The sequence below is a fragment of the Hordeum vulgare genome, chromosome 3H, assembly GCF_904849725.1.
Source record: "Hordeum vulgare subsp. vulgare chromosome 3H, MorexV3_pseudomolecules_assembly, whole genome shotgun sequence".
Taxonomy (NCBI): Eukaryota; Viridiplantae; Streptophyta; class Magnoliopsida; order Poales; family Poaceae; genus Hordeum; species Hordeum vulgare.
This window is the reverse complement of record NC_058520.1, coordinates 161325332-161347267: the sequence shown is the minus strand read 5'-3', so window position 1 is coordinate 161347267 and position 21936 is coordinate 161325332. Positions and strand designations below refer to the sequence as shown.

At 42.3% G+C, this 21936-nt stretch overlaps 2 protein-coding genes across 10 annotated transcripts; one reads left to right on the top strand and one right to left on the bottom strand.

Annotated features, from left to right (window-relative positions):
* The first annotated feature begins 15372 nt into the window (after positions 1-15372).
* On the top strand, positions 15373-16171 carry LOC123443356 (pathogen-related protein-like). The gene has a single exon (XM_045119698.1). The coding sequence runs from the start codon at positions 15800-15802 to the stop codon at positions 16169-16171; it is 372 nt and encodes a 123-aa protein (XP_044975633.1). The 5' UTR covers positions 15373-15799.
* On the bottom strand, positions 16089-21695 carry LOC123443354 (isocitrate dehydrogenase [NADP]-like). 9 transcript variants are annotated; one of them, XR_006630638.1, is made up of 17 exons: positions 21474-21694; positions 20407-20450; positions 20132-20241; positions 19781-19818; positions 19591-19668; positions 19393-19446; positions 19210-19311; positions 18636-18721; positions 18440-18543; positions 18257-18325; positions 18060-18175; positions 17925-17959; positions 17583-17725; positions 17119-17241; positions 16908-17012; positions 16650-16797; positions 16089-16370 (listed from the first exon to the last, which is right to left on the bottom strand). XR_006630638.1 is itself a non-coding variant. In XM_045119693.1 (16 exons), the coding sequence occupies exons 1-15, from the start codon at positions 21520-21522 to the stop codon at positions 16919-16921; spliced, it is 1245 nt and encodes a 414-aa protein (XP_044975628.1). In that variant the 5' UTR covers positions 21523-21694; the 3' UTR covers positions 16089-16794; positions 16908-16918. The 9 variants fall into 9 exon arrangements, 4 of the variants coding, with proteins under 4 accessions (XP_044975628.1, XP_044975631.1, XP_044975630.1 ...); XR_006630637.1 differs by having other exon boundaries at positions 16089-16354; XR_006630634.1 differs by having other exon boundaries at positions 16089-16571; positions 16650-16794.
* Positions 21696-21936: the final 241 nt, after the last annotated feature.

Here is a 21936-nt window from a genome sequence, read left to right as displayed (position 1 = left end):
CAAAGTCACTGCCACCAAGCTATGAGAGCTTCGTGATGAACTATAACATATCAAGGATAGATACAATGATCCTTGAGCGATTCGCGACGTTTGACACTGCGAGAGTAGAAATCAAGAAGGAGCATCAATAGTTGATGGTTAGTAAAACCACTAAGTTTCGAGAAAGGCAAGGGCTAGAAGGGATACTTCGTGAAACGGCAAAGCAGTTGCTGCACTAATGAAGAAACCCCAGATTGAACCCAAGCCCGGGACTAAGTGCTTCTGTTATGAGGGGAACGGTCACTGAGGCGGAGCAACTCTAGATACTTGGTAGATAAGACGGCTGGCAAAAGTCGAAAGAAGTATATTTGATATACATGATGTTGATGTGTACTTTACTAGTACTCCTAGTAGCACGAGGGTATTGGATACCAGTTCGGTTGCTAAGTGATTAGTAACACGAAATGAAAGCTACGGCATAAACGGAGACTAGCTAAAGGCGAGGTGACGATACGTGTTGGAAGTGTTTCCAAGGTTGATATGATCAAACGTCGCACGCTCCCTCTACCATCGGGATTCGTGTTAAACCTAAATAATTGTTATTTGGTGCTTGCGTTAAGCATGAACATGATGGGATCGTGTTTATTGCAATATGATTATTCATTTAAAGACATTAATGGTTACTCTATTTGCTCGAATAATCACCTTCAATGGTTTATTGAATCTCGATCGTAGTATTACACATGTTCATGATATTGGTGCCAAAAGATACGAGGTAATGATGATAGTACCACTTACTTGTGGCACTGCCGCTTGAGTCATGTTGGTATAAATTGCATGAAGAGGCTCCATGCTGATGGATATTTATATTCACTTGATTTTGAATCACTAGTGACATGCAAATCATACCACATGAGCAAGGCCTTGTTTTCATTGAGATGAAACAAGATAGTAACTTGTTGGAAGTGATAGATTTTGATGTATGCAGTCCAATGGGTGCTGAGGCACGCAGTGGATATCATTATGTTCTTACTTCAATGACGATTTGAGTAGATGCAAGAGTATTTACTTAATGAATCACAAGTCTGAAATATTGAAAAGTTCAATTCTGTTTCGGAGTGAAGTTCGTCGTAACAAGAGGATAAACTGTCTACGATATGATCATAGAAATGAATATCTGAGTTACGAGTTTTGGTACGCAGTTAAGACAATGTGGAAATTGTTTCGCAGTTCATGCCACCTGGAACATCATGGTGTGATGATATGTCTAAACGTCATAGCTACGCACTATTTGGTATGGTGCATGCTATGATGTCTCTTATCGAATTACCACTATCGTTTATGGGTTATGCATTAGAGACAACCGCATTCACTTTAAATAGGGCACTTCGTATTTCCGTTGAGATGACACAGTATAGACTGAGGTTTAGAGAAATCTAAGCTGTCGTTTCTTGAGAGTTTGGGGCTTCGACACTTTTGTGAAAAAGTTTCAGTCTGATAAGCTTGAACCCAAAGCGTATAAATGCATCTTCATAGGATATCCAAAACAGTTGGGTACATCTCCTATCTCAGATCCGAAAGCAAAGTGTTTGTTTCTAGAAACGGATCCTTTCTCGAGGAAAGGTTTCTCTCGAAAGAATTGAGTGGGACGGTGGTAGAACTTGATGAGGTTATTGAACCATCACTTCAACCAGTGTGTAGCAGGGCGCAGGAAGTTGTTCCTGTGGCGCCTACACCAATTGAAGTGAAAGTTGATGATGGTGATCATCGAGCATCGGATCAAGTTACTACAAGCCTCGTAGGTTGACAAGGTCGCGTACTACTGCAGAGTGGTACGGTAACCCTGTCTTGGAGGTCATGTTGTTGAACAACAGTGAACCTACGAGTTATGGAGAAAGCAATGGTGGGCCCAGATTCCGACAAATGGCTGGAAGCCATGAAATCCGAGAGAGGATCCATGTATGAAAACAAAGTGTAGACTTTGGAAGAACTACTTGATGGTCATAGGACTATTGAGTAAAGATGGATCTTTAAAAGGAAGACAGACGATGATGGTGATAAGTCACTATTAAGAAAAGCTCGACTTGTCGCAAAGATGTTTCCGACAAGATCAAACAGTTGACTATGATGAGACTTTCTCACTCGTAGCGATGCTAAAAGTCTGTTAGAATTATGTTAGTAGTTGCTGCATTATTTATGAAATATTGCACATAGGGTGTCAAAACATTGTTTCCTCGACGGTTTCCTTGAGCAAACATTGTATGTGATACAACCAGGAGGTTTTGTCGATCCTAAAGATACTAGCAAGTATGCAAGCTCCAGCGATCCTTCAATGGACTGGTGCAAGCATCTCGGAGTTGGAATATACACTTTGATGAGATGATCAAAGATTTTGGGTTTGTACAAGGTTTATGAGAAACTTGTATTTCCAAAGAAGTGAGTGGGAGCACTATAGAATTTCTGATAAGTATATGTGGTTGACATATTGTTGATCAGAAGTAATGTAGAATTTCTGTGAAGCATAAAAGGTTGTTTGAAAGGAGTTTTTCAAAGGAATACCTGGATTGAGCTACTTGAACGTTGAGCATCAAGATCTATGGAGATAGATCAAAACGCTTAATAGAAGTTTCAACAAGATGCATGCCTTGACAAGTTTTTGAAGGAATTCGAAATAGATCAGCAAAGAAGGAGTTCTTGACTATGTTGTAAGGTGTGAATTTGAGTAAGACTCAAAACCCGACCACGGCAGAATAAAGAGAATAGACGAAGGTCGTCTTCTATGCCTTAGCTGTAGACTCTAAAGTATGCCATGCTGAGTACCGCACCTGATGTGTGCCTTGCAACAAGTCTGTTAAGAGGTACACACAGTGATCCAGGATTGAATCACTGATCAGTGGTCAAAGTTATCCTTAGTAACTAAATAGACTAAGGAATTTTTCTCGATTATGGAGGTGGTTAAAGAGTTCGTCGTAAAGGGTTACGTCAATGCAAGCTTTGACACTAATCCGAATAACTATGAGTAGTGAAACAGATTCGTATAGTAGAGTAGATATTTGGAGCATTTCTGAATAGCACGTAGTAGCAGCATCTATAAGATGACATAAAGATTTGTAAAGAACGCACGGATCTGAAAGTTTCAGAACCGTTGACTAAAACCTCTCTCACGAGCAAGACGTGATCAGACCCCAGAACTATATGGGTGTTGGATTCGTTGAAATCACATGGTGATGTGAACTAGATTATTGACTCTAGTGCAAGTGGGAGACTGTTGGAAATATGCCCTTGAGGCAATAATAAATTAGTTATTATTATATTTCTTTGTTCATGATAATCGTTTATTATCCATGCTATAATTGTATTGATTGGAAACACAGTGCATGCGTGGATACATAGACAAAACACTGTCCCTAGTAAGCCTCTAGTTGACTAGCTCGTTGATCAAAGATGGTCAAGGTTTCCTGACCATAGGCAAGTGTTGTCACTTGATAACGGGATCACATCATTAGGAGAATCATGTGATGGACTAGACCCAAACTAATAGATAGCATGTTGATTGTGTCATTTTGTTGCTACTGTTTTCTGCGTGTCAAGTATTTGTTCCTATGACCATGAGATCATATAACTCACTGACACCGGAGGAATGCTTTGTGTGTATCAAACATCGCAACGTAACTGGGTGACTATAAAGATGCTCTACAGGTATCTCCGAAGGTGTTCGTTGAGTTAGTATGGATCGAGACTGGGATTTGTCACTCCGTGTGACGGAGAGGTATCTCGGGGTCCACTCGGTAATACAACATCACACACAAGCCTTTCAAGCAATGTGACTTAGTGTAAGTTGCGGGATCTTGTATTACGGAATGAGTAAAGAGACTTGCCGGTCAACGAGATTGAAATAGGTATGCGGATACTGACGATCGAATCTCGGGCAAGTAACGTACCGAAGGACAAAGGGAATGACATACGGGATTATATGAATCCTTGGCACTGAGGTTCAAACGATAAGATCTTCGTAGAATATGTAGGATCCAATATGGGCATCCAGGTCGCGCTATTGGATATTGACCGAGGAGTCTCTCGGGTCATGTCTACATAGTTCTCGAACCCGCAGGGTCTGCACACTTAAGGTTCGACGTTGTTTTATGCGTATTTGAGTTATATGGTTGGTTACCGAATGTTGTTCGGAGTCCCGGATGAGATCACGGACGTCACGAGGGTTTACGGAATGGTCCGGAAACGGAGATTGATATATAGGATGACCTCATTTGGTTACCGGAAGGTTTTCGTGCATTACCGGAAAAGTTTCGGACTCATCGGTAGTGTACTGGGAGTGCCGGGAGGGGTGCCGGGGACCATCAGGAGGGGTGTCACGCCCCAAGGGGTCTCATGGGCTATGGGAAGAGATAAACCAGCCCCTAGTGGGCTGGAATAAGTTCCCACTAAGGCCCATAAGGTTTGAGAAGGAAAAAACACAAGGTGGAAAGAGTTTCCAAGTGGGAAGGTGGAATCCTACTCCAAGTAGGATTGGAGTAGGACTCCTCCACCTCCAATTTCGGCCAAACCTTTAGGTTTTGAGGCCGCCTCCTCCCCTCCCTCCCTCCTATATATAGTGGGGTTTTAGGGCTGATTTGAGACAACTTTTGCCACGGCAGCCCGACCACATACCTCCACGGTTTTTCCTCTAGATCGCGTTTCTGCGGAGCTCGGGCGGAGCCCTGCTGAGATTAGATCACCACCAACCTCCGGAGCGCCGTCACGCTGCCGGAGAACTCATCTACCTCTCCGTCTCTCTTGCTGGATCAAGAAGGCCGAGATCATCGTCGAGCTGTACGTGTGCTGAACGCGGAGGTGCCGTCCGTTTGGCACTAGATCGGAGCGGATCGTGGGACGGATCGTGGGACGTTTTGTGGGACGGTTCGCGGGGTGGATCGAGGGATGTGAGGACGTTCCACTACATCAACCGCGTTCACTAACGCTTCTATTGTGCGATCTACAAGGGTACGTAGATCGGAAATCCCCTCTCGTAGATGGACATCACCATGATAGGTCTTCGTGCGCGTAGGAAATTTTTTGTTTCCCATGCGACGTTCCCCAACATTAATATCACTTTACATGTACCTGCAACTGGTGTTGTAGTAATCTGTGAACCACAGGGGACTCAACAATCTCATTTCCAAAGGTATCAAGACTAGCAAAGCTTAATGGGTGAGATATGGTTAAGTAGTGAGGCTGCAGCAAGCGACTAAGCATTTATTTAAGGTGGGTAACTTACGAGTACCAGAATAAGAGGGGGTGATCTATGAATAATCGGACGTGAACTAATGTTGATCAAATGAATGATCCCGAACACCTACTTACGTCAGACATAGCCCCACTGTGTCCTTGATCGGAGAAGGAGCTCACGAAAGAGACATTCACGGTTATGCACTCAGTTGGCAAGTTTTTAGTTAAGTTTACTTCAAGTTATCTAGAATTGGATGTTAAACAAAGTTCCCACGTTGCCACATAACCGCGGGCACGGCTTTCTGAAAGAATTAACCCTGTAGGGGTGCTCCAACTAGTCCATCACAAATTACCACAAGCCGCATAGAAAGCCTTGATCACGAAACTCGTGATCTCCTCGGATTCCTTAGTGGGAAATCTCAATTCTGAGATTACCCAAATTATCACAGGAGTCCCGATGCACAAGATATTTCGTAAAAGATAAAACAAATTCGGCAAGGCCGCCCGACATGTCAACGAACCCGATAGGAGATGCGTATCTCGTTCTCAGGACATGACCGGATGGAAAAGCCTACGAGTAAAACCAAACCTCAAGTTGCCCTGTGGTGGCCCCGCAGTCTGCCCTTTTTGGACCAACACTCATGAGGAGCACTCGCCCGGGGGTTGGTAAATTATCTGCGGGTGCCAGCGGATCCCTATGCTATTTATTAGTTATTAGGCAAATGTAATACCAAAGTTGGGCCTTGCCAAACTAGTTTTAATCTAATACGAATTATCAAGGGGGTCCCCATAACAACGCCGATCGTGTTAGGAGCGCTCAATTATGGAATATAACACTGGTAGCCGAAACTAAGGCGGCAAAGGTGGAACAAAACACCAGGCTAGAAAGGCCGAGCCTTACACCTTTTACCAAGTATATAGGTCCATTAATTTAAATAGCATTAATATGGTGATATAACAAGGAACCCATGTTATCACATGGAAGCAACTACACCTGCAACTAGCAACGCTATCAAATGGTTAAGCAAGCGATAATATAGCCAATCAGTGGTTTGCTAGGTTGTAGAAAGGTTGAAGGTTTCATGGCAATGTTGAGAGGTTGGCATTTAACTGGTGGTAGGCAACGAGACATTACGAAAGAAACGAGACAACTAGCATGTCATTGATAGTCATGGTATCTAGGGAAATGATCATCTTGCCTGAGATCCTGCTTGGAAAAAGAACGACTCCGTGAAGGAGACGAACCGATGTAGTCGAATGGGTCCTTACATTCCGACACTCTTGTAGAACTCTATCGAGACGAAGCAAATCGTAAACAAGAACCAACACACTATATTCACCACGACACATGCACGACATGATGCACACTCTAATATGATGCATGATCGGTTAAATTATGCAAGGCATGGCATGGCAATTCACAACAATCAAATACTACACGTTAAGTGAAGCTCAATATGCAACGAGTTGCATATTGACGAAACTCCATGTTTAATTACTTAGTTCACTCTTGTTGATTTCCATGGGAATATTAAATGTTTTTAAACATGGCAAGGGGTGAAAGCACAAATTAAACTACCTATCTAAGCATTTTAAATGAGACCGGAAACGACATATAGCATCTCCGAACTGACCCCATGTGTTACTTTTGAAATCTGTCCAGATTTTTCCTAAACATATTTTATGTTTGTTAAATGGTAAAAAAAAGTGGTTCACATGATTCTACTCGCCGTTCTAGTCCACTTACATATATGGATCATCTCCAGCGGAGCTACGGTTAATTAACTACGAACTAAACCGTTTCTATCACATCGACACGCAATCCAAAGCAAACAACATGCTAAATAGTATTAAATGTGCATGGGAGTTGGAAAATATTAATCTACGCAAATTTATACACGTTTTACATATATAATTTGTCGTGATCCGACGCACGGTTTAAAAATTACTGGCGTTTGAAAATATGCATTTTTCGTGAAAATACTAAATTCGCAAAACCTAAGAAAAAAACTAAACATGCCGAATCTGATGGGCGCTGCATAGCAAAACAGCGCTCGGGCGCATTATAGAGGGGCTCGGGTGCTGGCTCACCTTAGGCTTGGGGTGGTCTGGGCCGGCTTCGGTTGGAGGAGGCAGCGGGCTAGCTCGGGGTGTAGGGCGGCCTACGCTGCCCATGGGGCGAGGTGTTGGCGCGGGGCGGTCAATGCCCGAGCAGGGGCTGACTCGATCTGGCGAGGTGCGATGCCAGTGCCCCCGACGGCGGCGGCGACGGGCTGAGGCAGAGGGCGACGGGGCGGTGCGGTACCGGCGATGGCGGCGCTCGGGCCGGCGAGGTTCGGCTGGGGCCAACGAGGCGAGGCGCGGCGAGCAGGTCTGCTGGCCCAGCGAGAGTTGCGGCTTGGCGGGAAGCTAGCGCGGCGACAGACCTTGATTCCGGTGGCTCCTGCGAGATTCCGCTGGCTGGTGGGGCTCCGGCGACCGGCGAGGTCCATTGACCACCGGTACGGGGCTGGAGGCGCGAGGCTGCAGCTCGGCGCCCTGGAGGCGAGGGGCAGGTGCGGGCGGCTTGGGAGCTTCGGCGCATGCGGCTAGCGACGGCGGTTGCCTCGGCCCAGATCGGGCCGGATCTGGGTCTCATGGGCCCTGGCGGGTGAGGAGGAAGGGAGAGGTTGCGACGGTTGGTGGCTCGAGGGGCCCGAAAAACAAGGAGAGACGGAGAGATTAAAATGGCAGGGGAGACATTTCCTTTTATAGAAGGTAGGTCTAGGGCTAGGGTTTTTTTGCCCGTTTTTTGAGCCGTACGATCTCGATCGGACGGCTCCGGGCGTGGGGGTGGTGTTGGTGGGCTAGCTGGGTTGTATAACCATGATCGGCTGAGAGAAGAGATGGTTTGCGGCCCGGCAGCGAATTTTGAAAACACTGAAGAAAGAACGTTCGTCGGTAAACCGACGACGGTGCCGCTACGATCAACCGTTCGGGTATCAAACGGACTCCGATTGCGGCAAGAATTGACAGGCGGCCTACCTACACTATATTAAGACCGCACACCAAGTTTCAAACCCAATTCGTAAATGTTTTATACACAGTTATAGAAACAAAGATTTAACGATGCCGCGGGTGCGTGCGTGTGTGGTCGGTCTCGAGACGGTCAACGACGAAAACGGAGAGAACCGACAACTAATAACGGAATGCAAGTTTTGAAAACTGGCAGCAACGGAGTGTCGATACAATGCAGATGATGCGAATGATGTGATGATGAATGCGACGGAAAATCTAATCGCACGACGGCAATGGAATAAAATGAGATCTTCTGGAGCGTCGGTCTCGGACTGTTACACATATAGCGGAAGAAACACTACACAAGTCAGAATGTGTTTGCTAGTGTTGACTTTGATCTGAAGCTTACATATGTCTTGGCTGGCTAGGACGGATCAACGCATGATGCTAACATTCTTAATAACAACAAGTGTAGACTTGATGAAATATTGCTCTAGAAAAAATAACAATACTCTAAACAAAGACTATTGCTCCCGTCCTTCCACGAATAGGCTCCATGACATCCATCAACATCTTGCCCTCCGCGTGCACCATCTCTTTGAAAAAGGCTGCCACGAGCTGGGCGTGGACGGCCTCATCTCGGCTACGGAGGCCATCAAAATTAGGGCTTATCCCCGTATACTTCTGGTCTTCACCGGTATGATTTTAGTCAGTACTTTGAACATTTGCCAACGTGACAAATAGGAGAAGCAAAACGAGTGTGCGACAGGGACTGGTAAAGTGATTGGGTTGGTGGATAGCATATGGGAAATGCTTGCAGCCGGTTCGGCCGACAGCTCGCGGCCCGCATTGCTGCTTGACCAGGCATGCAACACTATTTCGTTCAGATTTGTTACAACCACGTCTAAATTTATCGTAAGTTTTTTTATTTCGCTATATTTTGTTCATTAAAAAAGTTGTATCCATGTTTGATTGTAACTCGAGTTTGTTGAAAAAAAATTCTACATCTTCGCTTGATTTTTGCTACAACCGATATTATTTTTTACTGCAACCGTTCACGAAATAAGTTGCATACACGTTCGTCAGAGTTGCAATTCGAGTTTACCGTATTGTTTTGCTACAACCTTTATTTTGTTTTGCTACCACGCATCATCAGCTTCGTTTTTTTGTTACGATCACGTTCTACAACTATATTTTTGTTGCAATCATGAACGGAAATTGTTACATCGTGAACGAAATTTGTTGCATCAATTTTTTTTCTGCTGCATGAAGATCTAACGGTGCGGCCCGCATACAGCTGACGGATCGAGCGGCCCGCACGTGGCCAGCTGAATGATTCGGCCGGCGCGCCGGCGCAGAGCACTGCCCATAGCATATACTCCCTCCGTTTTTAAATACAAAATCTTTTAAAGATTGTACTATAAACTACATACGGATGTACATAGACATATTTTAGAATAAAAATTCACTCATTTTGCTTCGTATGTAGTCTTCTAATGAAATCTTTAAAAGGTCTTATATTTTGGAACGGAGGGAGTACTAGTCATGTTTTTCCAACGCTGTGACGTTCGCAATGATGCAGTTCTCCTCTACTTCTGATTTCTTTTCCCCTACATGTATGTAGGGGATCAATCCTTCACTTGACTCTCAGCTTCTAAGTACTTCTGATTTGTGCTAGCAAGTTGTCCCGTGAACTGGGACCAAGGTAATTAGCTATGCCTTCTTCGGGAGGTGACAAGTACCGGTCATTCATGCACGGCGGTGGTGAGAAGAACACCATGTGGAGGCATGGAGCCCCTCCCAACTACGACATCGTGAACAGGCTCTTAGATGATGAAAGGACCAAGGTACAACTAAACATATCCATTTGTTGCTCCACCAATAGGTCCACGAATTACCCTGAATGACATCAATTTCTACGATTATTATTTTTAAACTTTGTTCACGTGATTAACACTGCAACAGGAATGGCCGGAGGGGTCTCTTGAGTGTTAGATATTTAGGGTTTGTGGTCTACCCCCTATTCCCCTGCGCTTATCCGTGGTGCCGCTCACAATCGCATATCTGAGACTAAGGGATAGGGACCTTCTTATACTGTATTTTCAAAGAGTCCACCTCTTATACAGATAAGATTCCTAGTCCTTTTTAACTAGTTTTCCGCGATAGAGTCCAGATCAAATTACCAACCACGATCATATTTGTCTGTTAACGGATTCTACCCGTTTATGTCCCTGGAGCACACGCTTGTGAGCAACGCGTCATAATAGAGTGTAAATTCCTCTAATTATGTAGATCAACATTAGGGCCGTAATCTAATTATACGATCTAGCTCCTTCCAATTATCAGCGTACCCGGGTAGTCTTTCCAATAGATAAAATATATTGTATTCCACCAATAATTGACCAGCTTCCTTAAGTATATAACTCAAGTATTCCAACAAGTAATAATTCCATGATAATCATGTAAAGTAATTCCATGTATAAATACATGTATGATTCCATACTAAGGTATTCCGAATATTAGCAATTCCTATTATTTGAATATATAGTTGCAGGACACATAATTCCAACATCTCCCACTTGTCCAAAACGATCATTCAAATATTCATAAATCCATAGCCTAAACATGTTTGCCAAATACCTCCTCACTAAGAAGCTTAGTCAAGGGACCAGCAATCATATTAACACTATGTTGAAAACTCCATAAATATATTGTGATATATCCTCTTAATATGTTTCCTTGTTGTGACCCCTAAGATCACTAGAGACCTTAGTTTCCGCCTAATTATTCCAGCATAGCTGTCTTCGGTGTCTCGAGTATTGTTTCCTCGAGTGCAATTCCACCTTTAGAGGCACCTTAAGTATTTTGTTTCCTCAAGTAAAATTCCGCATCAATTATTTCCAGTCACATATATCAATACTATGAATAATTCCACATTAAGTCAAAATATATGATAATCAAGATGAATAAATTTTCAAAACCACGTAAATATCAAATCCAATTAGTAAATGAAGTTCCATAAGTAACCTTGTTTTAATGAAATTCCTGACTTTAGTCAGTGAACCTGCACCATATTAGTACTACAAAAAATAAAATTGAACATACGTACCTGGACTTATTTCTCATCTCGTAGATACGATAATTGCTTCCTCAATGTATTTTAAAAGTGACTTGTCATGATGCACTTTCCACAATCTAATATGATGTGTGACATTCCCTTAGCTTCTTGTATTTCCTTCCACTACTTGAATGCAGCATAAATTCCGGAAGCTAAGGTACGATTGTATAACAAAGATACAGTAAATTTTAACACCATTTATTATCCCTTTTTCCTCAGGAGTTCAAACATAATTCCTCACCGAGTTTGGTTTTAGGTACTTCAACAAGTTTGCAATTTTCCATAGAAACATTTCAAAAAACATGTCTTATGTGGTTCCACTCCCAAAACATAGGAAGCTTCAACACATTCCTTTCATATGAAAGTTAAAACATGACCAAGCTTTCACTTCCATCAATGTGATTTTATCATTGCAAACAACAAAACAATGTTAATGTATACAATAATGATGCAAAATAGTTTACACTTACATTTCTAGATGACCTCCTTGCTTCATTTAGAAAACCATACGACCTGCTATTCCATTGATGTGAAGCTTGTTATAACATCATACAATAGTGTATTCAATTAGCAAACTATGATTTAGTTCCCCTTTCCCAAAATTCCAAGAGAAAGAGTTTCCACAAAGTATATTTCCCTTTTGTGTGAAGAAGTGAATAACAAGAGTGACATTATAATATTCCAGTGAGTCAAATTTCCTCACAAATGAATAAAAACATTTACAAACAATGGGCTTGCGATATATGGTATGATAATAAGTTCCCAAACTATATAATTCCTCAATGAGTTTATTCCTTCCCTCATTTCTTCCACCCATAGTTGACATTGACAAAAAAAATTGAGCCTTCTCAAGAGACTTCCTCCGAAATATAGAGCGAGTTTTCCCCCAAAACACATAACAATTATCCATAGGTGGCATTCCAAGTTAATTCCTCCCACTTATTCTAAGCATGTCGGTGTTGGGAGTGTCACTTGTAGTTTCCTTGGGGTCAAGATTATATTCCAGTATGATTGTATAGATTCCACTTGATCATAAAAATAACTGTGTTCCTCCTTTCCACCAGTTTTCCTTAAAAAGAAAACACCCTTTCATCCACTAGAATAACCATGGGAGAAAAAAATTCCTGGTGTGTGCTTTGTAGTAATTAGGAATTCTCTGCCAAGTGACTGTGTGATATTGACAACCAACAGTATATATGTGATGCTTCTTCCAAAAAACAAATGGTAGTAAGAAGTATTCAATTCCTCCATTTAATTGCAGAGTGTGGGGTCTATTACAATGGTGAATAGTTCCATGCTCTTTTTTCATGTTCAATTGGCATATTCCTGAAGTGTACTATCCCCCACCAATCAGTTGTTAAAACTTTTATATCTTTTATTAATCAACTGATTTTCCACTTCAGTACGTAATGTGACAAGCACAATAAAACATTCCGACTTCTATTTCAATTAGTATAAACATAACCATATCAAGTGCAATTATCAATGAATGTGACAAAATAAGTAATCTAGCCTCTAGTGGGAGTGGGAAAAGAATACCATAAGTGTATTAAAAAAATGATGTGAAGTTTCCTTTTGTAATCTCCTTCCACCTTAATAAAAGGTGTGCTAGTAAAAATGTCCAGTATATATGCTTCACAAAATACCAAAGTCCTCCCACTAAAGTTTAGAATTCCAGAATTAATAAGCTAATTCATCTAGTTCCAAGATATGTGACCAAGTCATTGATGACGTAGATAGTAAAATTCCAAGCATGTGTTCCCATTGTCAGTATTCCTCTATATAGAGTTATCTTTTCCAAAAAAAAAATTGCCAACTTCCAATGGACATCAAGAAAGATAGACCATTGTGTGAAAATCCATAATGCACTAATTTAAACATTGAGCAATATTTCCGCTCTTCCTTTTCCAAATAGTATGTCGTAATCAATAAATTCCCACAATGAATCAAATACCTTCACAATGAAGTTGCATAGAGTGTCCTATAAAAATAATACTTTTCCTCCACTAGGGAGTTCCATGGCAAAATTTCCAATTCCAAAGTGCATCAATTTTCCTTTGTAATTGTTACATGCCAATAAAGTAGCTATAGTATTCCAACAATAAATGATGTATATAAACCAACACTATAATCCAACTATCCGAAAAAATAGTGACAGATGGACATATAATGCAAAACATTGACAATGGACATACCGTTAAGTGAGAGCAAATTTCCTTTTCCACGAAGTGGTTCCCATCTTCCTCCTTAAAAAAGTGATGTTTCACAATGGACACTTCCTGTTGGCTAATTCTATTTGAAGTATTGTATCTTTCTTTTCAAGGTGTAGTCAACCATAATTGACCGAGTCATTCCCTCGAAGAGTTTTCTGTCTTCCTCCATAGAACAAATAGCATCTCATATTGCATAGATTGAATGACCACTCATGATGACAAGTCTATAAAAATTATTTCAAATAGGTTGGCGTAGAGTTTTTCGGTTTATTTTCTCCGCAAAAAACAAAGAAAATGATCTATCTTTCAAACCGTAAAAATTTCTGTGGGTACTTTCTTCCTTTTGCCGTGAAATTTTGAAGATGATTCACACGCAGGATCGACCACTATCCCAATTCCAGATGCAAGTAGTACTACTAGTAGTAGGAGCTAGGGCACCTAGCTGACTGAATTCGTCAATTTGTTGGGACATCCAAGTAGTACTGTACAAGCAGCAGAAACAAACAAGCTTCCTGCTTGTACCGCAGTGGCAAGTAATTATCTGCACTCTCCTTCCTCAATTTGAGTGGTAGATGAAGATCACATGTGTAAAGAATTAATTCCTCATTACTAGCACCATTACCGGGGATCTGCAGGCTCGGATAAGCATTCAGTTCTTCATCTCTTCTGCAAAAGTTTCCAATCAGAAAAGTACAAAACAGTTTTCCTCTTCTTTCTTTTCTGAACGTGCAGCAGCAATGTTCAATTCCTGCAGTACGTGTTAATTTCTACACCGTACAACAGTTAGCATCTATCCAGTAGCAGCTTGCCGTACACGGCCGCACGAATAGCTAATACGGGCGATGAAGGCCGGGACGGGTGGAGAACTACAGCTCCAGGCATCGGGTCGGGCTAGCGGCGAGACGGCGACTTCGTGGCTGGTTCCGCGCCGGAGCGCGTGGCACCGTCGAGGTAGCGAGCGACGAGGTCGGGGCGGCTGGCGGATTCCGCCGGACTGATCTGTTGGGCGGCTGAACCAGATTAGATCGATCTGGCTAGTTGTGAGCTTCACGAAGTGCACACCAGATCAGTCTATTTCCAACGTCGTGTTTGGATTCCCTGTGTACAAGTTGACCATGATTGACCATGATGGATCTAGCAGAGTACGTAGCGGATTTAATTCCAGATCACATGAAGTCGCCAGCGACTTGGTGGAACGCCATGGCGTGAGCGTAGGAAGATTCCAAACGATCTGGACGAGCGCTCGTATTGTTCGCAGCGGGATTCTGGCTAGCCGGCATGCACTGAAAAACCAGCAGCAAATTCATCTGCCACAACAAAGCAACACCGGCGAACATGTGGTGTGAGGAGAGGCCGAGAGACGAAGCGGAAGCGAGGGTCCGCCCGACGGATTGGTGCAGAGTGCCGCACAGCACGCAGCCGATCAACATCGACCAGCGACGGTCAACCTAGCTCTGATGCCAATGTTAGATATTTAGGGTTTATGGTCTACCCCTATTCCCCTGCGCTTATCCGTGGTGTCGCTCACAATCGTATATCTGAGGCTAGGGGGTAGGGACCTTCTTATACTGTCTTTTCAAAGAGTCCACCTCTTATACAGATAAGATTCCTAGTCCTTTTTAACTAGTTTTCCGGGATAGAGTCCAGATCAAATTACCAACCACGATCATATTTGTCTGTTAACGGATTCTACTCGTTTATGTCCCTGGAGCACACGCTTGTGAGCAACCCGCCATAATAGAGTGTAAATTCCTCTAATTATGTAGATCAACATTAGGGCCGTAATCTAATTATACGATCTAGCTCCTTCCAGTTATCAGCGTACCCGGGTAGTCTTTCCAATAGATAAAATATATTGTATTCCACCAATAATTGACCAGCTTCCTTAAGTATATAACTCAAGTATTCCAACAAGTAATAATTCCATGATAATCATGTAAAGTAATTTCATGTATAAATACATGTATGATTCCATACTAAGGTATTCCGAATATTAGCAATTCCTATTATTTGAATATATAGTTGCAGGACACATAATTCCAACATTGAGGAGAAGGTGCAGCGCTTGCTCAAGACATGGGAGATGGAGATGATCCACAAGGTGCGCCCCGACGACCAGAAGAGCTTCCACTCCCAGGGATTCACCGCGAGCACCAACCGGTGAGATGCCGCACAACGGCACGCTTCTACTCCACATCCACCGATCTTGCGACATAAGAGAAGACTGCCTTGCAAGTTGCAACGACACCGACGCGTGCTGCTTGCAGGGATGAAGCCTCTGACGCGGAAGGAGTGGACGGCCATCGGCGGCTACAACGCGTTCCTGGCGACCAAACTGCCGCCGGAGCACCGCATCTACGACCCGAACAAGGAGACGGTGGACTCCAGCATGTCAATGTTCCTCACGGCGTTCCCCAGGGGCTTCGCCATCGAGGTGCTCGACGTTTACAGCGGCCCGCCAAAGGGTTGCCTTCAAGTTCCGGCACTAGGGTACATGGAGGGGCCGTTCAAGGGGCACCCTCCTCACGGCCAGCGCGTAGAGTTCTTTGGGGTCCGCATTTTCCACGTAAGTTGGGTAGCTTGGTATATAATCTCTACCCATTGTCGCGTTGCACAGTCAATTTTCAATTTTTGTTCGTAGTTGGGACTTGAAAGAATTACAGTAACAGTCTAACAGAGTAGACATTGACATGGGTCGCTACAACAATGTGATGTTAGGTTGATGAGGAGATGAAGGTGGAGAAGGCATAGTACTTCTACGAGCGCGGCAACTTCCTCGCAAGTTTCTTGAGCGCGCCTGTTGCTGCATCGGCTTCAGGTTGCCCTGTGATGAGAGGAAACTGAAGGCACGGAAGAAACATCCCTAATATCAATGCCTTGGATGATCAGCTTCAGATTTCAAATTGGCATTCGATTTCATGTCATGACATTAAAATGTTTAAATAAAGTACTCCAGCTTATTTCTTTGGTACAAACACCACTTAGGGTGTGTAGGTGTAAGAAGCCCAACTTGATTTGGACATCACTATGAGAAGAGCTACCTGAAACTGACCAGGAATTTGATTTGAAAAAGAAAAGAAAAAACTTCTTATTTTCGAGCTAGACAGCATCTTCCTTACATTGTTCGGAGGTGCATTCAGACTGTCACCAAAGGCTCTATTTGAGCACTATAACGAAGATATGTTGCCCACGCTCTTATTCATAGCACAAAGGTAAACCGTAAACCTTGTATTATAGGATCCTAACAAGTCACTTGTCCTATCGCTGCTGTGTCAAAAATGGCAGATAATGCTTAGATGAGAAAACATGAGCTTCAGAAGCATTACATGAGCTTCAGAACCATTACAAGAAGCTGATAGACAAGGAAATTATCTTACTTGTAGTACCTTCATAACTTTGATTTTGCGGACAATCTTGTCCTCAACTCCTCAGCAACCGCATCAATGAACTCCATGGTGTTCAGATACTTATCACGACTAACACTGTAGGACGCCAATAAAAGTAATTAAATAAAAATAATACAAAATAACCAATTAGAAGTAAGCCCTGTGTACTGTAGCTGCAGATAGAAAGAAATGCCAGAATTACGTTGGCCCATGGATGAGAAGAGCTAGGTCCTTTGTCATCTTTCCAGATTCCACTGTCCCCACACAAGCAGCTTCAAGTTTTTGTGTGAAATCCAACAGTCTTTTGTTGTCATCCAGCTTTGCCCTGTATAAGTATTCAATATTAAGACGTAATGCTGCAGTTACAAATACATCAAATAAAGTTACTGTGGCATACTTAATATCACAAAATTAGCAAGAAAAAAACAAGATAGAATAACCTTCCTAAAGTGAAAACTCCCACCAAAGTTTAGAGGACAATTCTCCCAGCTCCACATATTATGAAAACTACAGATTGTGTATGCCAATTGAATAGGAGTATATTATATTAAGATAAATCGTGTATAAAAACTTAGGTTCAACTGGTCTAAGATAATATATTTAGGCTCAACATGATGAGTTAAAGCAATATCATCTAACTTCTATGGTTTAATTCACCCTTGGTACCTATGTGCTAATCCAGTAGACCATGCAAAGATTGACGCAATGCTGTTTGTGCTAGTTTCGCCTCCTTTTTGGTGGACTCTGTAATGTCGTGTGACTGTACCGTGTGCAGCTTCAGCTTCAACTGTTCTACCATCAGGGCACACCTAAAGCAACGCGATACTTGTTAAGCTGAGCAGAGAGAAGCACATACTGGGTGCCAGTTATTCCAGCAGCAGAGTACAATCTAGGTGCATTTCCAACAGTAAAACATTGAAATGTTATCCTAACAAATGGTTATGAGACATAAATTAAACTTTGAAACACACAGAGTATCATAAAGCATCCGTCAGAGCATATACATACCAAAACCGATGTCATGAGACCTAACGATCCAAAACCTGAAACAGGAGAAAAATATTCCAGCTCTTAGCAAATGAGCTACCATCCTTCTCAAGATAAAAGGTTGCAGCGGACAACCTCCATATATAGAGCACGTACCTTGAGCAATTAGATCGCTCTGCACATCTCCATCATAATTCTTGCAAGCCCAAACATAGCCACCTTCACTCTTTAGGGCATAGGCCACCATATCATCAATCAGTCTATGTTCATACCTGCCACAGCAACAATTAGTCTGGAAGAGAAGGAAAAAAACATTTAATACTTATCTGCACAAGACAGAGCAAATAGACTACCATATTCCTGCATCCTCAAACCTGCATCTCCAATTTGTTTCATAGTTTTGTTGGAATATGTCTTTAAACCTGATATACAAGACAACCAGGCAATTAAGGAATGTTATATTTCAACAAATTGCACACATGGATGCAAGCCTGTCTCCAAAGTAAGTAGATAGTGTATGATAATTGTATATTGACCTTCCGTCATATTTTTTCAGGATTGTGTTCTTCGTACTAAGATAAAGTGGCCATCTCTTCTGGTAAGCCATGTTCATCGAAGCTTCAGCAAATGCTCGAATAGACTGTTTGGAATGCAATAAGACAAATCATGTCATGTTTAAAAAAACATTTAAGCATACAGAGCATCAAAACTAGCATGACACAGGGAACAAACCTCATCAGTGTTATACATAGATAATGCTACTCCACCAGCACCACTAAAGTTGAACACATCCAACTCTATTTGTTCCTCTATGCCATCTGTGGCAGTTTTAAAAAGATAAGAGAATAAACATGACACTGACACAATGGATAACTTATATTTAGTCACTGGGAAAATATGGTTGATACTTTACTATATTAGTAAGGTACATTCACATATATGTAGTTCTTTTACTCGGAGAAACCGGTTATATTCAGTGTACACATATACTGTATAAGCCAATTCATATGTCCAAAAGAAGTACCCCTGATTATATAAACCATTTCATAGGTCCTGAAGTAGTACCCCAGATTTTATAGTGATAGCCAAGCTTAATGTGCCAATATGGTGACGCATCATGTCTATTCCAACAATCATGTCTCTATTTTGAGAACCAACAACATTTTCAATCGCAAAGATGGTTATTATCAGTAGAACAAAATAGTGAGACCAAGACGCAAGTTATTCAGTCCCAATTTCTACAAATTCTGACTTGTAAGACCTATCAGAAAATTAGCTGGATAACTAGCTTTGTTGGGCTACATACCAAATATCAACTTGAGCTTCCCTGTCCCTCTAATGATTATATCTGTTGCTCGGTATTGATCACCAAAAGCATGTCTGCCAATGCATATGGGTTTTGTCCATCCTGTTAGAGTAAGATATGAAACATAAACATCAACAAGCTCCAAATATTGGTGTGTGCAGTACTGCAGTACAGCCACCATACCAGGCACAAGCCGAGGAACATTCTTGCAGATGATTGGTTCTCGGAAAACAGTTCCTGCGGAGAAAAATGAGTTCCACTGATGTAAGTAATAAAGAAACACAAAAGGTGCATTGACGGAAGTTCAGAGTAGAATGAACACAAGATTCAAGAAACTCAATGCACATATGTAAAGTAAATGATCACGAGTGAGTGGTTTACCATTTAAGATGTTCCTTATTGTCCCATTTGGACTCCTCCACATAGCTTTTAAATTAAACTCTTTTACGCGTCCTTCATCTGTAAGGTCACAAGTAATGTAGCGCCAAATCAAAATTAAGATGGGCATCCAATGTTGCTATAGAGACTTAAGGCTCATAAGTTAATAAGCACAAATTCTGCCAAACATCACCTGGGGTGACAGTTGCACATTTGATGGCCACGTTATACCTGAAAAATAGATTAGAATCACTGAACCACTATAATGTAAACGGCTATAAATATAGGAACCACAGATAACAATATCAGCATATGATATATATCAGCATAAATGGAAGCACCAGCAGTCCAACACACATGCAAATTCCTTCATTAAATCAATAATTGCTAGGTGATACTAGGGCGAAGAGATTCAGAAGCACTAATAATATCGAATTGCAGTAGACAATATCAGAGCCATTAAAGAAAGGAACAGCTAAATAGTGGAAAAAAACAAGAAAACTGAGAGTGGCCCGGAATCAGGAACCTGAAAACTGAGGCTTACTTTAGGGTAGCTTCTGCACTTTCTATCGTTACTTTATCCCCAGTAGCGTCACGGTTAGGTAGACCTAAGTCAAAGTATTTTATGTCCAGGTCCAGGAAAGGAAATATAAGCTGCAAACATATTTGAAAATGTCTCTTAGTGAAGATGGGGGCAATAAGAAACACGAAAATCACAAAAAGTAATAAAATGGAGTAAACACGTAAGAGATGCTGAGCACAATGCTTAGGTAAGTATTCCATCGATATAAAGAACAAACAGAAATGCCAAGAATTAACCTTATCTTTGATCCATTTCCATATAATTCGTGTCATCTCATCACCTACACAAAATAAACATATAGTTTATGAGTTATTTCAGTCAGCAAAAGCATTGTCTCCCGACGTAAAAATAAGATGACATGTGTGGGCTAAAAAAATATTTTCTGGTAAATGCTACATAAAAGGACGTTTTCAGTCTATTCATGGACGTTTTCAGCCAGTACTAACTTCAGAGTGAGGAACATGTTGGCCTGACATCTGGTATATAACAAGGCGCAATCAAACAATCATGCAAATAAATAAGTTCTATTTTGAGGTAATTTTTGCAGATAAGTTCTGAACTTGGTATCTGGAAATAGTGTATACTGAGTGCACTGGAAGACGATTTGGAAAGGTTTTCATCTTCCACCAACGTATCCTCCACGTGGTTAGTCATACTACTTTCATGTCACCCCGTAGAGAAGTCTTGCTAAGGTCAGCGCATTTTCTACTCAGAGAACTTCTTCAGTACACCTTAGATAAAAAATAAATAAGACCAGCCGGTGCATACACAGTGAATCACCTAGTCTCTTTGTTCCTAAATATAAGACCTTTTAGAGATTACACTATAGACTACATACGAAGTAAAATGAGTGAATCTACACTCTAAAATATGTTTATGTACATCCCTATCTAGTCCAGGTCTTATATTTAGGAACGGAGGGAGTAATTGATTAGACGAACATTAATCACCAGACAATAATGGAACGATATCCACATTACCACCGAACAACTTCACCCAAATAATCACATTTTCCTGAACAAGTGAAAGAGGCCAAGGCTGCCTAGAACATCAAAGTATAAGGCAGAAATTTGATCCCGTAATACTGTAGCACGTCGACGACGCTTCCAGTTCGACTGCCCATGATCCAAATCCAAGTAAAGAAAGCAGACTACTTCACACATCACCATAGGCGGACTAACTCAGCCACACAATCGATCAAATACACGGGGTACCTAATCTCAACATGCTCTCTTGGATTGCAGCAAAGCACGAGATAAATCAGGCAGGATTTTGATAAGAGAGTGGGGATCGGGCTTCTCACCGTCCATCTCGACGATGGGGTTGGCAACCTGGATCTTCTCGAACGCCATGGGCGCCGCGGTCCGCTCGCGGGGCAGCTAGCCTTCTTCGGGACGAGGCGACGCTAGGCGGCAGGGAATTCGACCTCCTCCAGCCTGCGCGGCGTGGACTGGGGTGACCGGAACGCGGAGAGAACGAAGCAGTTTACAGTAGTATAACGAACTAAGCCACACGGCGGAGTTCGGCCGCAGGCCGTGGACTTGGTCTACTTTTGTTATGACTGGGACAGGGCCACATCACGTTTGAGTAATCGGCCGTCCAATCTAGCAACCGGACAATCACAGCGGTCCGTCCGTCTGTTCTTCTCGCGTCGAGTTGGACTCCAACTGACCGACCCAAACGGAGGACGCTTTTGTCCGTTTGGGTCGGTCCCGCGGATACTAACATCCGCTTTCGCGTTTGGATCGGCGCACTAGCCTGACCTA